This window comes from Pseudophryne corroboree, chromosome 7 (assembly GCF_028390025.1).
Source record: "Pseudophryne corroboree isolate aPseCor3 chromosome 7, aPseCor3.hap2, whole genome shotgun sequence".
Lineage (NCBI taxonomy): Eukaryota > Metazoa > Chordata > Amphibia > Anura > Myobatrachidae > Pseudophryne > Pseudophryne corroboree.
Genome location: NC_086450.1, coordinates 128,690,314 through 128,705,310, shown reverse-complemented (window position 1 = coordinate 128,705,310; position 14,997 = coordinate 128,690,314). Strand labels below are relative to the sequence as shown.

Here is a 14,997-nt window from a genome sequence, read left to right as displayed (position 1 = left end):
TTAATTATTAATGATTTTTTTATATTTAAAAAAAAAAGAAAAAAAAAAAAAAAGGATTTTAACTGGTAAATCCTCTTCTTGTAGTCTGTAGAGGATGCTGGGGATCCATTTAGTACTATGGGTATAGACGGGTCATCTAGGAGCCATGGGCACTTTAAGAATTTGATAGTGTGGGCTGGCTCCTCCCTCTATGCCCCTCCTACCAGACTCAGTCTAGGAAACTGTGCCCGAGGAGAAGGACATACTTTGAGAGAAGGATATAAAAGGATAGTGGTGAGATTCCGAACCAGCACACACAAAAAAGAGGAAAGCCATGCTAACCAAACTTGGAACAGGAACAGCAGTAATTAAAAATAGGATTTTGGTACTTACCAGGTAAATCCTTTTCTTTGAATCCATAGGGGGTACTGGAGTACTCTTGGGATATGGACAGCTTTAGCAGGACAGGCACTGAATATTTAAATTTAGTAACTCTCCTCCCCTCCATACTCCCAGAATACCTCAGTGTTTTTTACTGAGCCGAACAGGAGCGATATAGAGGATGAACAATGGAGAAGTACAGAGAACATTATAACATAACGGACAACAATAAAGTTGACACATAACGTAACTGACAACTAAACAGTTGACACCATAACCGATATAACTTGAACGTTTGAACAAATTGGTGAGAATCTGTTACCATAAGATCCACTGAACTTACCACAAACCAGGTAAAACTGCTCTGGGTGGGCGTCCAGTGCCCCCTATGGATTCAAAGAAAAGGATTTACCTGGTAAGTACAAAAATCCTATTTTCTTCTTCATCCACTAGGGGTCACTGTAGTACTCTTGGGACGTACCAAAGTTTCCCCCTTGGGCGGGAGAGCTGTTTGGCACCTGTAACACTAGGCGGCCAAAGCTAGATGCTGATGCCGCAAACGTTTTAAACTTATAAAAGCGCACAAACGTGTGCACTGATGACCATGTAGCCGCACGGCAAAGCTGCCCAAGAAGTTCCCACAGAACGTGTGGAATGAGCTGTTACTGATGTAGGTGGCTGTAACCTAGCATGAAGGTAAGCCTGACGTATGGTCAGTTTAATCCATCTGGATAAGGTCTGCTTGGAAGCTCTCCAACCCATCTTGGCAGCATCATAGAGAACAAACAACGGATCCGTCTTACGAACTGTAGACGTTCGGGCTACATAAACGCGTAGTGCGCGTACCACATCCAAAGTTCCAGAATCTTCTGTTAACACAGGAACTACTATTGGTTGATTGATGTGAAAAGATTTCACTACCTTTGACAAGAAAGCGGGATTCATACGAAGTTCCGCTCTGTCATCATGAAACACCAAATACGGTGGCTTGCATGACAAGGCACCCAAATCTGAAACACGCCTTGCCGAAGCTAAGGCTAGGACAAAAATTGTTTTCCAAGTGAGAAACTTAACATCCACTTGTTGTAAGGGTTCAAAATATGAAGACTGTAAAAAATCTAAAACCAGATTCAAGTCCCATGGCGCTGTAGGTGGTATAAATGGAAGCTGTACTCTGAGGACACATTGCAGGAAGGTGTGTACAGACGGCAAAAGAGCCAAATGTCTTTGAAAGTAAATTGACAAGGCAGAAACCTGCACCTTGAGTGTAGACAAACGTAGTCCTCCATCCAACCCCCGTCTGTAGAAATAACAAAAGACGGGATAACTTGAAAGATGATGTCGGAAACGTCCGAGCTTCACACCAACCTATATAGGCACGCCAAATTCTGTGATAATTAGCTGCCGTAACTGGCTTCCTAGCACGTAACATGGTTGGTATAACGGATTCCGGAATGCCCTCTCTTCTTAAGAGGGCGGTCTCAACAGCCACCCCGTCAAATGCAGCAGCGCTAAATCGGGGTAAAGGAACGGACCCTGTTGCAACAGGTCCAGACGTAGCGGGAGCGGCCAAGGATCGTCTGCGAGTAGTCCGCGGAGATCCGAGAACCATGCTCTCCGAGGCCAATGAGACGCCACTAGTATGACTGTGGTGGACTCTCGTTTTATCCGTTTTAGCAACAGAGGGAGCAGCGGTAACGGTGGTAACAGATACACGAGGCTGTACGGCCACGCGATCGTGAGAGCATCCACTGCCACTGCCTTTGGATCTCGCGTTCTGGACACATACTGGGGTGTTTGGTGATTGTGGTGAGATGCCATCAGGTCCACTTGTGGATAACCCCACCTCTGGGCCAACATGTGAAACAATTCTGGATTTAATGCCCATTCTCCTGGATGAAAATCCCGACGGCTGAGATAATCCGCCTCCCAGTTGTCCACACCCGGAATGAACACTGCCGACAATATCACTTGGTGATGCTCAGCCCAATTGAGGATTCGAGCTACCTCCCGCATGGACATGCGGCTTCTCGTTCCTCCTTGTTTGTTGATGTACGCGACCGCCGTCGCGTTGTCTGACTGCACCTGGACAGTCTGAGCCCGGAGCATGTGCACTGCTTGTCGTAGCGCATTGTAAATTGCCCGGAGTTCCAGGACATTTATAGACAGCAATCTTTCGTGATCCGCCTAGAGACCCTGGAGCTGACAATTTTGAACCACAGCTAACCAACCTCTGAGACTCGCGTCCGTCGTTAGAATTATCCAATTCCAGACGCCGAACCTTTTCCCTGCAGTGAGATTGTGTACTTTGAGCCACCAGAGTAGAGATACTCTGGCCCGTGGAGACAACCGCACCATCTGGTGAATTTGCAGATACGAGCCCGACCACTGTGCGAGCACATCCAGTTGAAAAGGACGTGAGTGAAATCTTCCGAACTGAAGCGATTCGAAATCCGCCACCATTTTCCCTAACAGTCGAATGCACAAATGTACCGAGACTGTGCGTGGCTTGAGCACTAATTGTACCAGATGACGAATACTCTGTACTTTCTGTTCTGGTAGGTAAATTCTTTGATTCACCGTATCGAGAATCATTCCTAGGAATTGAAGTCGTTGAGACGGAATCAGATTTGATTTCTTGAAGTTGACAATCCAACCGTGCTGAACTAGCACATTGTATATTAGCAAAGCATGTTGGAGGAGCATTTGTTGAGACGGAGCTTTGATGAGTAGATCGTCCAAGTACGGGACTATTATCACTCCCAGGGATCTGAGATGAGCTATCACCACAGACATCACTTTGGTGAATACCCGAGGTGCTGACGAGAGGCCAAACGGTAGAGCCTGAAATTGTAATGGTTTTGCCGTACCGCAAACCGTAAGTACCTCTGATGCGGTGGCCAAATTGTAATGTGTAAGTACGCATCCTTGAGATCCAGCGCAATCATGAATTCCTGTGGCTCTAAACCTGTAATTACTGACCGCAGGGATTCCATCTTGAATCTGTAGTAAGTGACGTACTGATTGAGACCCTTTAAGTTCAATATTGGTCTGACCAAGCCATCCGGCTTTGGTACTACAAAAAGACTGGAATAATAACCCTGACCCTGTTGGTGAACAGGGACCGGAATCAAAACTGCTGAATCCAGCAGAGACTGAATGGCAATTTGCAGAAACACCTTCTTGTCTTCCGACACAGGCAGTCCTGTCTTGAAAAACCGCACAGGTGGGAGACAGTCGAACTCAATTTTGTAACCTTTTAACACTAAATTGCGGATCCACCCATCTGTGGATGTCTGGAACCACGCCAAATGGAATGTCTGAAGGCGTGCTCCCACAACTGAAGATCCAAGATTAGCTTGGAGCCCGTCATGCCACTGGCTTGTCGGTGACCTTAGCGTCCTGAAGACTGGTGGTGGTTTGTTGAAAACCACATCCTCTACCTCGTCTACCAGGTGTGGTTGTTCCTCTACCACAGCCTCGAAAGGGCTGAGGTCTAAAGGATTTGAAAGCTGGTCCAGAGTATTTCCGTCTAGGTACCGTTGGAGGCAATGGTAGGAAAACAGACCCCCCCCCCCCCCCCGTGGCCTCAGAAATCCATTTGTCCAATTCAGGACCAAACAACTTCTCGTAACGCTTCTATTCCTCGCTTGACCTCTGCCTCCGCCTGCCAAGAACGCAGCCAGAGTGCTCGTCGTGCCGTAACTAGTGACGATGACAGGCGAGAACTGACCTGACAGACGTAAGTAGAAGCTGTACAAAGATAATCAGCAGCTTCACAGATATGATCAGCAAGAAGTATAAGGTGATCGTCCTGTAGGGCGGACTTGAGTTCTGCTATCCATACAATTAGCGCCTTAGTTACCCAAATGCCAACCAAACCAGGTCTAAGCAACATTCCTGCTGCTGTATACATGGACTTTAGCATAGCTTCTAGTTTACGCTCTGAAGGGTCTTTAAGCGTAGTAGCAGTTGGTACTGGAATGGTCAATTTTTTAGTAAGTTTTGACATAGACGAATCCACCATTGGCGGATTCTCCCATGTAGATGTCACAGACTCTGGAAACAGGTAACTAGACTTAAATCGGCGAGGCATAGAAAACCGTTTATCCAGATTCTTCCGTGTCTCTATTAACATTTTATTAAGAGATTCAGAAAAAGGAAAACACACTGGAGATCTGTGCGTTTAGTAAATACCACCTCATCACTTGTCAGAGGCTCCTCAGTCTCTGTAAACTTCAGAGACTGACGCACCGCCCTGATGAGATTATCAATGCCCGGACTGTCAATATCCTCATTATCTGACGGCTGGTCCAATTCGCCTTCCTCATGCTCATCTTGCGCAGTGAGGTCTGGCATAGAATTGTCAGAATGCAACATAGCAGAAACTGGTAAATTATCATAAGATAAATGAAAATTATCCTTTCTACCCGAAGTGGACTTTGACCTTGGCAAAGGCTGAGAACCAAGTTCTGATATCTGTGGAGGACTCACCCGAGACTCAGATCTTGCCGCCTCCCTCTCGTGGCGAGCGGTGGCCAATTCTGATTACAAGCTAGCCATTATATCCGCTAATATTGCCCATTGAGGATCCGGGGATGAAATCGGAGTAGAAATCGTATTTGTAGCTGAATTTACAAAACATACTGTGCATGTGGTAGATCCATCAGGTAACACACTCCTACAGACATTGCAGTGAAACTGCTTTTTTGTTTTAGCTGGTGCCTTACTCATTATGCAGACAGACAATACAAATAGACAAAGACAGACAACTTGCACGACTCAGTAAAATTGTTACTAAGGTGTGTCTATATATGCCCGAAGTGCAGAGCATGTGGCCAGTACTATAAGAAACCTGATCCAAAATTCCCACTAACACTCCTGCGCCATCCGGTGGAGTAGTGTTGTAGGACAGGAACGTTCTGGAATCATAAACAGGAAGCATGGTTAAAATGGCTTCCATGCCATGCTTACAGTCCTAATCACAGTTCAGGTTATAAAGACATGTGTAAAGCCATATAGAACCTGTAACAAACCCTGTTAATATAGGCTTAACAGCCTATGCAATATTCCTTGTAACCCCATGCAGCTGTGCCTATATTGCTGCTGCTATGGGCATTCACTCCCCCCCACTCCCCCTGCAGCTGCGCTGCCTGCCTTGAGCTCCGTGTACCGCCGCCTATCCAGCGGACGGGAGCGAGTGCGGTTGCAGGGAGCCGGGAAGTGTATGCAGGGAGCTGGGGAGCGCGGTGTGTAGCGCCGGGGAGCTGCGGTCTGGAAGTGTGGCCGGCGTCTCTGAGTGACGTGCGGCCGCTCGGAGCAGCGAATGCTGCAGCCTCTATGTGTGGAAGAACCACTCGTGCTTGTCACTCCTGTGAGCACCGAAAAAACACTGAGGTATTCTGGGAGTATGGAGGGGAGGAGAGTTACTAAATTTAAATATTCAGTGCCTCTCCTGCTAAAGCTGTCCATATCCCAAGAGTACTCCAGTGACCCCTAGTGGATGAAAAAGAAATCCTAAATACTCTTACGTCCTAGAGGATACTGTGGATCCATTTAGTACCATGGGGAAGTACCAAAGCTCCCAAACCGGGTGGGAGAGTGCGAAGGTTCCTGCAGAACTGAATGACCAAACTGATGGTCCTTAGAGGCTAAAGTATCGAACTTATAGAACTTTGCAAACGTGTTCGAACCTGACCAAGTAGCTGCTCGGCAGAGCTGTAAGGCCGAGACACCGCGGGCAGCCACCCAAGAAGAGCCCACTGACCTAGTCGAGTGGGCCTGTACAGATTTTGTTTCTGAAAGAAAATGGACAAGGCCGAAATCTGGACTTTTATGGAGCCCAGACGTAGGCCCACATCCACACACGACTGTAGAAAAAGCAGGAAACGTCCCATATTAAATTCCACCGCAGAATATTTTCTGCTCTCACACCAAGAGACGTATTTCCTCCAAATACGGTGGTAATGTTTAGACGTTACCCCCTTCCTGGCTTGGATCATAGTTGGGATGATCTGGTCAGAGATGCCTCTCCTGGCTAGAATCATCCGTTCAACTTCCATGCCGTCAAACGTAGCCGTGTTAAGTCTTGATAGATGAATGGGCCCTGTTGCAGAAAATCCTTGCGAAGATGTAAAGGCCACGGATCTTCGAGGAGCATCTCAAGAAGATCCGCGTACCAGGCCCTTCTTGGCCAGTCCGGTGCAATGAGGATTGCTTGAACTTTTTCTCTTTTTATTCTTTTCAGACTTCTTCGGATTAGCGGAAGTGGAGGGAACACGTACACCATATGACAGACCCATGGAGTCATCAGAGCGTCCACTGCCACTGCCTGTGGGTCTCTCAACCTTGAACAATACCGCTTGAGCTTCTTGTTGAGACGAGAGGCCATCATGTTGATTTGGGGACATACCCATTGACGTGTCAAGCACCTGAACACCTCTGGGTGAAGGCCCCACTCCCCCGGGTGCAGGTCGTGTCTGCTGAGAAAGTCTGCTTCCCAGTTGTCTACTCCCGGAATGAAGAATGCCGATAATGCCACAGCGTGTTTTTTCAGCCCAGAGGAGAATTCTTGATACCTCTGACATTGCTACTCTGCTTTTCGTTCCGCCCTGCCAATTTATGTACGTTACTGCCGTCACATTGTCCAACTGAACCTGAATGGCCCAATCCTGAAGAAGATATGAGGCCTGCAGAAGGGCGTTGTATACAGCCCTGAGTTCCAGAATGTTGATTGGAAGGACGACTTCCTGACTTCACCATCTTCCTAGAAACTGCACCCCCTGGGTGACCGCTCCCCAACCTCTGAGGCTTGCATCCGTGGTTAGCAGAATCCAATTCTGAATCCCGAACTGTTGGCCCTTCATTAAGTGAGAAGTCTGGAGCCACCACAGAAGGGAGATCCTGGCCTTTGGCGACAGAGGTATCCTCTGGTACATGTGAAGATGCGATCCGGACCTTTAGTCCAACAGATCCAGCTGGAAGGGTCTCGCATGAAACCTTCCGTACTGAAGCACCTTGTAAGAGGCCACCAATTTTCTCCAGAAGGCGAATACATTTTTTTTAGATTGGGGACATAGTACACTAATAATGGCTCCTTCCCTGCTATGACCCCCTGGTACCGCTGAGGTAATCTGGAGTCACACCGGAGGAGCTGCGCATCCCTTTCAATCAGCGTCTGTGTCCACTGCAGAGGAAAAATGGCGCTGGTAAGCTGCTGGATCCGCTCATAGTGAAGCCCCGCCCCTTCAATGCGCGACCTTCCCGCTTTTTTATACTGGCTGAGGTAATTTGTGCTTAAAATGGAAAGAGAACCGTTTTAAGGCTTTGTTTGCCATTGTGGGTACTGTGTACAGTGTACTGAGATGCAGTTGTGTACTGAGTCTGGAGACGCAATCCGCCCTGGTTAGAAGCCGTGCCTCTCTGTACCCTCATGCCGCCATAATGGCTGATGACCTGCTAACTGGGACGCCGGCTAAGTACTCACCACTCTTCACTCTTCTGGCTCTGTTAGGGGTGGCAGCGTGCTGCGGGAATGTACGCTAGCCGTGGTGGGGCTTGCGAATAGTTCCCTCAGGAGCTAGTGTCCTGTCAGCGGGGAACAGAAACATTAACCCTTCAAGAGGTTGGGCCATCCTCCCCCCTAAGTCCCACGAAGCAGGCAGGCTGGTGCCATCCAGTCCTGCCTGAAAATAACAAACAGAAAAATAAATGCAGAAAACTCTTCAGGAGCTTCCATAAGCGTGACCGGCTCGTCCGGGCACATTTTCTAAACGGAGTCTGGTAGGAGGGGCATAGAGGGAGGAGCCAGCCCACACTATCAAATTCTTAAAGTGTTCATGGCTCCTAGTGGACCCATCTATACCCCATGGTACTAAATGGATCCCCAGTATCCTCTGAGGACGTAAGAGAAAATGTTTTTTGTATCTCTTTTTGCTATAGTATGTCTTTGTGGATCTCATCTTGTTCTCCTAGACTAAGAAAAAGGTGTTTTGTTCTGAATAATTGATAATGTAACCTCCAAGATGGCACTAAAATCTAGGGAGGGTGGGGGGTGTACTAAGCCTTGGAGAGAGATAAAGTGGACGGAGAAGTATCAACTAACCAGCTCCTAGCTGCCATGTTACAGGTTTTGATTGAAAACTGACAGTTAGGAGCTGATTGGTTGGTACTTTATCTCCAACCACTTTATCTCCATCCAAATCTTAATAAATAGACCCTTTTATCTCTGTCCATTTTATCTCTTTCCAAGGCTTTGTACATAGGCCCCAGGTCTTTTACCCTATGCAACACTTCTGTGACAGTGGACGGTAAGGTAAGAAATGTTCATCATCTCCACCATTACAGGTATAAGCTATGCACAGACCTATGTGTCATTAAATCACCCTGCTCTGTGCTAGATATAGATATTTTATAATACTGGAACTTGAGCTACTGCAAAAGCTGTCATAGTCTCAGCAAGTACTGTGTACTCACAATAAAGTAGGTATATGATGTTGCCAAGTGGAAAAAGTTTTTATTGCAGGCTATTGTGCCAGGGTCATAAAAAAAAATATCATCCAGTAATATGTACAATTGCAATTGTCTGAGCTAATGCCATGTATTAATATACCTGTTTATTTGTATTATTATTTCTAAAAATTGCTATTTTACCTTTTCAGCAAAAAGTTTGGGGTCCATCTGCTGCACCTTATGAATGGCTTTGTGCATCAGGCCTTCCCTGTATACATTGACACTGTCATGGTCAACAGCCCCTGACGAGCTAGAAGCCACCAATACTACTGCACTATTTTCAGCTCGGGCTCGACCACGGGCCTAGAAATTGTAAAGAGAGAGAAAAAGATATATATAATAACAGTAAGAAATTCCATAAACAGTAGGTATTACCAGTGGAGTATCTATAATGGGTGCAGGGTGTGCAGAGTCATGGGTCAAGCAAGGCACTAGAATACAAAAACCGATTCCTGACCCATATATATTACAATTTAATTAAGTAGCTTAAGAAATAAATACATAGCTGGGTGAATGTGGTAATATCGACTGTTGATCATGAAGCTTCTGTGCTGCTGGACTGACTGAGATGCAGAGTAACTGGTCTTCACCAGGGATCTACAGCTTGCAGCCTTGCTCGCTATGCCTTTGGCCAATAGGTCAGGGCCACAATCTCAAAGAAATAGTCAAAGGTAAGCTAGATCATTAAGGGAGTAAAGTATTCAACAGCAAGTTCTAATCCAAAGTCAGGTCAGTATCAAGGAGTTCATAAAGTAAATCAAGGGTTCCCAACTCTAGCCTTCAAACACCACCAAGAGGTTATGCTTTGTGGATAGGTTTAATCATGCGCAGGTGAGTTCATCTATTTTCTGGGGTCACTAATTTTCCCACCTGTGTTTACAGACAGAAATCCTCAAACATGACCTATTTGGAAAATTTAAGGGCTGAGATTGAGAACCGCTGGAGTAAAGCAATCTATAAATAAGATTTTACTCACCGGTAAATCTATTTCTCGTAGTCCGTAGTGGATGCTGGGACTCCGTAAGGACCATGGGGATTAGCGGCTCCGCAGGAGACTGGGCACAACTAAAGAAAGCTTTAGGACTACCTGGTGTGCACTGGCTCCAACCACTAAGACCCTCCTCCAGACCTCAGTTAGGATACTGTGCCCGGAAGAGCTGACACAAATAGGAAGGATTTTGAATCCCGGGTAAGACTCATACCAGCCACACCAATCACACCGTATAACTCGTGATACTATACCCAGTTAACAGTATGAAATATAACTGAGCCTCTCAACAGATGGCTCAACAATAACCCTTTAGTTAGGCAATAACTATAAACAAATATTGCAGACAATCCGCACTTGGGATGGGCGCCCAGCATCCACTACGGACTACGAGAAATAGATTTACCGGTGAGTAAAATCTTATTTTCTCTGACGTCCTAAGTGGATGCTGGGACTCCGTAAGGACCATGGGGATTATACCAAAGCTCCCAAACGGGCGGGAGAGTGCGGATGACTCTGCAGCACCGAATGAGCAAACTCTAGGTCCTCCTCAGCCAGGGTATCAAACTTGTAGACTGTTGCAAAAATGTTTGAACCCGACCAAGTAACAGCTCGGCAAAGTTGTAAAGCCGAGACCCCTCGGGCAGCCGCCCAAGAAGAGCCCACTTTCCTCGTGGAATGGGCTTTTACAGATTTAGGGTGCGGCAGTCCAGCCGCAGCATGTGCAAGTTGAATCGTGCTACAGATTCAGCGAGCAATAATCTGCTTAGAAGCAGGAGCACCCAGCTTGTTGGGTGCATACAGGATAAATAGCGAGTCAGTTTTCCTGACTCCAGCCGTCCTGGAAACATATACTTTTCAGGGCCCTGACTACGTCCAGTAACTTGAAATCCTCCAAGTCCCAAGTAGCCGCAGGCACCACAATAGGTTGGTTCACATGAAAAACTGATACCACCTTAGGAAGGAATTGGGAACGAGTCCTCAATTCCGCCTTATCCATATAAAATACAGATAAGGGCTTTTGTATGACAAAACCGCCAATTCTGATACACACCTGGCCGACGCCACGGCCCACAGCATGACCCCTTTCCACGTGAGGTATTGTAGCTCCACGGATTTAAGTGGCTCAACCCAATGCGACTTCAGGAAATCCAACACCACGTTGAGATCCCACGGTGCCACTTGAGGCACAAACGGGGGCTGACTATGCAGCACTCCCTTAACAAAAGTCCGAACTTCAGGCAGTGAAGCCAGTTCTATTTTGGAAGAAAATTGATAGAGCCGAAATCTGGACCTTCATGGAACCCAAGTTTAGGCCCATAGTCACCTCTGACTGTAGGAAGTGCAGAAATCGACCTAGCTGAAATTTCTCCTTTGGGGCCTTCCTGGCCTCACAGCACGCAGCATATTTCCACCATATGCGGTGATAATGGTTTGCGTTCACTTCTTTCCTAGCTTTAAATAGCATAGGAATAACTTCCTCCGGAATGCCCCTTTCCTTCAGGATCCGGCGTTCAACCGCCATGCCGTCAAACGCAGCCGCGGTACGTCTTGGAACAGACAGGCCCCCTGCTGCAGCAGGTCCTGTCTGAGCGGCAGAGGCCATGGGTCCTCTGAGATCATTTCTTGGAGTTCTGGTTACCAAGCTCTTCTTGGCCAACCCGGAACAATGAGTATAGTTCTTACTCCTCTCCTTCTTATTATTCTCATTACCCTGGGTAAGAGAGGCAGAGAAGGGAACACATACACCGACTGGTACACCCACGGTGTTACCAGAGCGTCCACAGCTATCGCCTGAGGGTCCCTTGACCTGGCGCAATATCTTTGTAGCTTTTTGTTGAGGCGGGACGCCATCATGTCCACCTGTGGCCTTTCCCAACGGTGTACAATCATTTGGAAAACTTCTGGATGAAGTCCCCACTCTCCCGTGTGGAGGTCGTGTCTTCTGAGAAAGTCTGCTTCTCAGTTGTCCACTCCGGGAATGAACACTGCTGACAGTGCTAACACATGATTTTCCGCCCATCGGAGAATCCTTGTGGCTTCTGCCATCGCCATCCTGCTTCTTGTGCCGCCCTGTCGGTTTCCCTGAGCGACCGCCGTGATGTTGTCTGACTGGATCAGCACCGACCGGTGTTGAAGCAGGGGTCTAGCCTGACTTAGGGCATTGTAAATGGCCCATAGTTCCAGAACATTTATGTGTAGGGAAGTCTCCTGACTTTTTGGCCTTTCCCAACGGTGTACAATCATTTGGAAAACTTCTGGATGAAGTCCCCACTCTCCCGTGTGGAGGTCGTGTCTTCTGAGAAAGTCTGCTTCTCAGTTGTCCACTCCGGGAATGAACACTGCTGACAGTGCTAACACATGATTTTCCGCCCATCGGAGAATCCTTGTGGCTTCTGCCATTGCCATCCTGCTACTTGTGCCGCCCTGTCGGTTTACCTGAGCGACCGCCGTGATGTTGTCTGACTGGATCAGCACCGGCAGGGGTCTAGCCTGACTTAGGGCATTGTAAATGGCCCTTAGTTCCAGAATATTTATGTGTAGGGAAGTCTCCTGACTTTTCCATAGCCTTGGAAGTTTCTTCCCTGTGTGACTGCCCCCCAGCCTCGAAGGCTGGCATCCGTGGTCACCAGGACCCAGTCCTGTATGCCGAATCTGCGGCCCCCTAGAAGATGAGCACTCTGCAGCCACAACAGCGACACCCTGGCCCTTGGAGACAGGGTTATCCGCCGATGCATCTGAAGATGCGACCCGGACCACTTGTCCAACAGATCCCACTGGAAAATCCTTGCATGGGACCTGGCGAATGGAATTTCTTCGTAAGAAGCTACCATCCTTCCCAGGGCTCGCGTGCATTGATGCACCGACACCTGTATACGTATTAGGAGGTCTCTGTCTAGAGACGACAACTCCTTGGACTTCTCCTCCGGGAGAAACCCTTTTTATCCTGTTCTGTGTCCAGAACCATACCCAGGAACAGTAGACGCGTCGTAGGAACCAGCTGCGACTTTGGAATATTCAGAATCCAGCCGTGCTGTGGTAGCACTTCCCGAGATAGTGCTACTCCGCCGAACAACTGCTCCCTGGACCTCGCCTTTATAAGGAGATCGTCCAAGTACGGGATAATTATTTCGGCCATTACCTTGGTAAATACCTCGGTGCCGGGGACAGACCAACGGCAACGTCTGGAATTGGTAATGACAATCCTGTACCAAAATTTTGAGGTACTCCTGGTGAAGAGGGTAAATAGGGACATGCAGGTAAGCATCCTTGATGTCCAGTGATACCATGAAATTCTCCAGGCTTGCAATAATCGCCCTGAGCGATTCCATTTTGAACTTGAACCTTCGTATATAAGAGTTCAAGGCTTTCAATTTTAGAATGGGTCTCACCGAACCGTCTTGTTTCGGTACCACAACATTTTGGAATAGTAACCCCGGCCTTGTTGAAGGAGGGGTACCTTGATTTCACCTGCTGGAAGTACAGCTTGTGAATTGTCGCCAGTACTACCTTTCTTCGAGGGCAGCAGGCAAGGCTGATGTGAGGTAACGGTGAGGGGGAGTCGCCTCGAACTCCAGCCTGTATCCCTGTGATACTATTTGCAGAACCTAGGGATCCACCTGTGGGCAAGCCCACTGGTCCCTGAAGTTCCCGAGACGCGCCCCTACCGCACCTGTCTCCACCTGTGGAGCCCCAACGTCATGCGGTGGACTCAGAGGAAGCGGGGGAAGATTTTTGATCCTGGGAACTGGCTGCTGGTGCAGGTTTTTCTTCTTCCCTTGTCTCTGTGCAGAAAGGAAGCGCCTTTGACCCGCTTGCTTTTCTGAAGCCGAAAGGACTGTACCTGAAAATACAGTGCTTTCTTAGGCTGTGAGGAAACCTGAGGTAAAAAAATTTCTTCCCAGCTGTTGCTGTGGATACGAGGTCCCAGAGACCATCCCCAAACAATTCCTCACCCTTATAAGGCAGATTCTCCATGTGCCTTTTATAGGCAGCATCACCTGTCCACTGCCGGGTTTCTAATACCCTCCTGGCAGAATGGACATTTCATTAATTCTGGATGCCAGCCGGCAAATATCCCTCTGTGCATCCTTTATATCTAAGACGACGTCTTTAATATGCTCTATGTTAGCAAACTATTACCCCTGTCTTAGAGTATTAATATTATCTGACTGGGTATCAGACCACGCTGCAGCAGCACTATTTATGCTGAGGCAATTGCAGGTCTCAGTATATAACCTGAGTGTGTAATATACAGACTTCAGGATAGCCTCCTGCTTTTTATCAGCAGGCTCCTTCAAGGTGGCCGTATCCTAAGACGGCAGTGCCACCTTTTTTGACAAACGTGTGAGCGCCTTATCCACCCTAAGGGATATCTCCCAACGTGACCTATCCTTTGGCGGGAAAGGGTACGCCATCAGTAACTTTTTAGAAATTACCAGTTTCTTATCGGGGGAACCCACGCTACTTTACACACTTCATTCATTCATCTGATGGGGGAACAAAACACTGGCTGCTTTTTCTCCCCAAAAATAAAACCCCTTTTATGTGGTACTTGGGTTCATGTCAGAAATGCGTAACACATTTTTCATTGCCGAGATCATGTAACGGATGTTCCTAGTGGATTGTGTATATGTCTCAACCTCGTCGACACTGTAGTCAGATTCCGTGTCGACCGCTGTGTCTGCCATCTGAGGTAACGGGCGCTTTTTTGAGCCCCTGATGGCCTTTGAGACGCCTGGGCAGGCGCGGGCTGAGAAGTCGGCTGTCCCACAGCTGTTTTACGTCATCCAGCCTTTTATGTAAGGAGTTGACATTGTCGGTTAATACCTTCCACCTATCCATCCACTCTGGGCGACATCCCATTTATCGGCCTCTGCTCCACCTCCACGTAACCTTCCTCATCCAACATGTCGACACAGCCGTACCGACACACACAGCACACACACAGGGAATGCTCTGACTGAGGACAGGACCCCACAAAGTCCTTTGGGGAGACAGAGAGAGAGTATGCCAGCACACACCAGAGCGCTATATAATGCAGGGATTAACACTATAACTGAGTGATTTTTCCCCCAATAGCTGCTTGTATAAACAATATTGCGCCTAAATTTAGTGCCCCCCCCTCTCTTTTTAAC

At 47.7% G+C, this 14,997-nt stretch overlaps 1 protein-coding gene across 5 annotated transcripts in view; it reads right to left on the bottom strand.

Annotated features, from left to right (window-relative positions):
• The window catches only part of IFIH1 (interferon induced with helicase C domain 1), a 133,647-nt gene that overhangs the window by 16,938 nt on the left and 101,712 nt on the right, over positions 1 to 14,997 (bottom strand). For all 5 annotated transcript variants that reach the window (XM_063933629.1, XM_063933627.1, XM_063933628.1 and 2 more), the window contains exon 14: positions 9,013 to 9,174. In XM_063933629.1, coding sequence (XP_063789699.1) covers positions 9,013 to 9,174 — 162 coding nt within the window. The remainder of the gene's footprint in view (positions 1 to 9,012; positions 9,175 to 14,997) is intronic.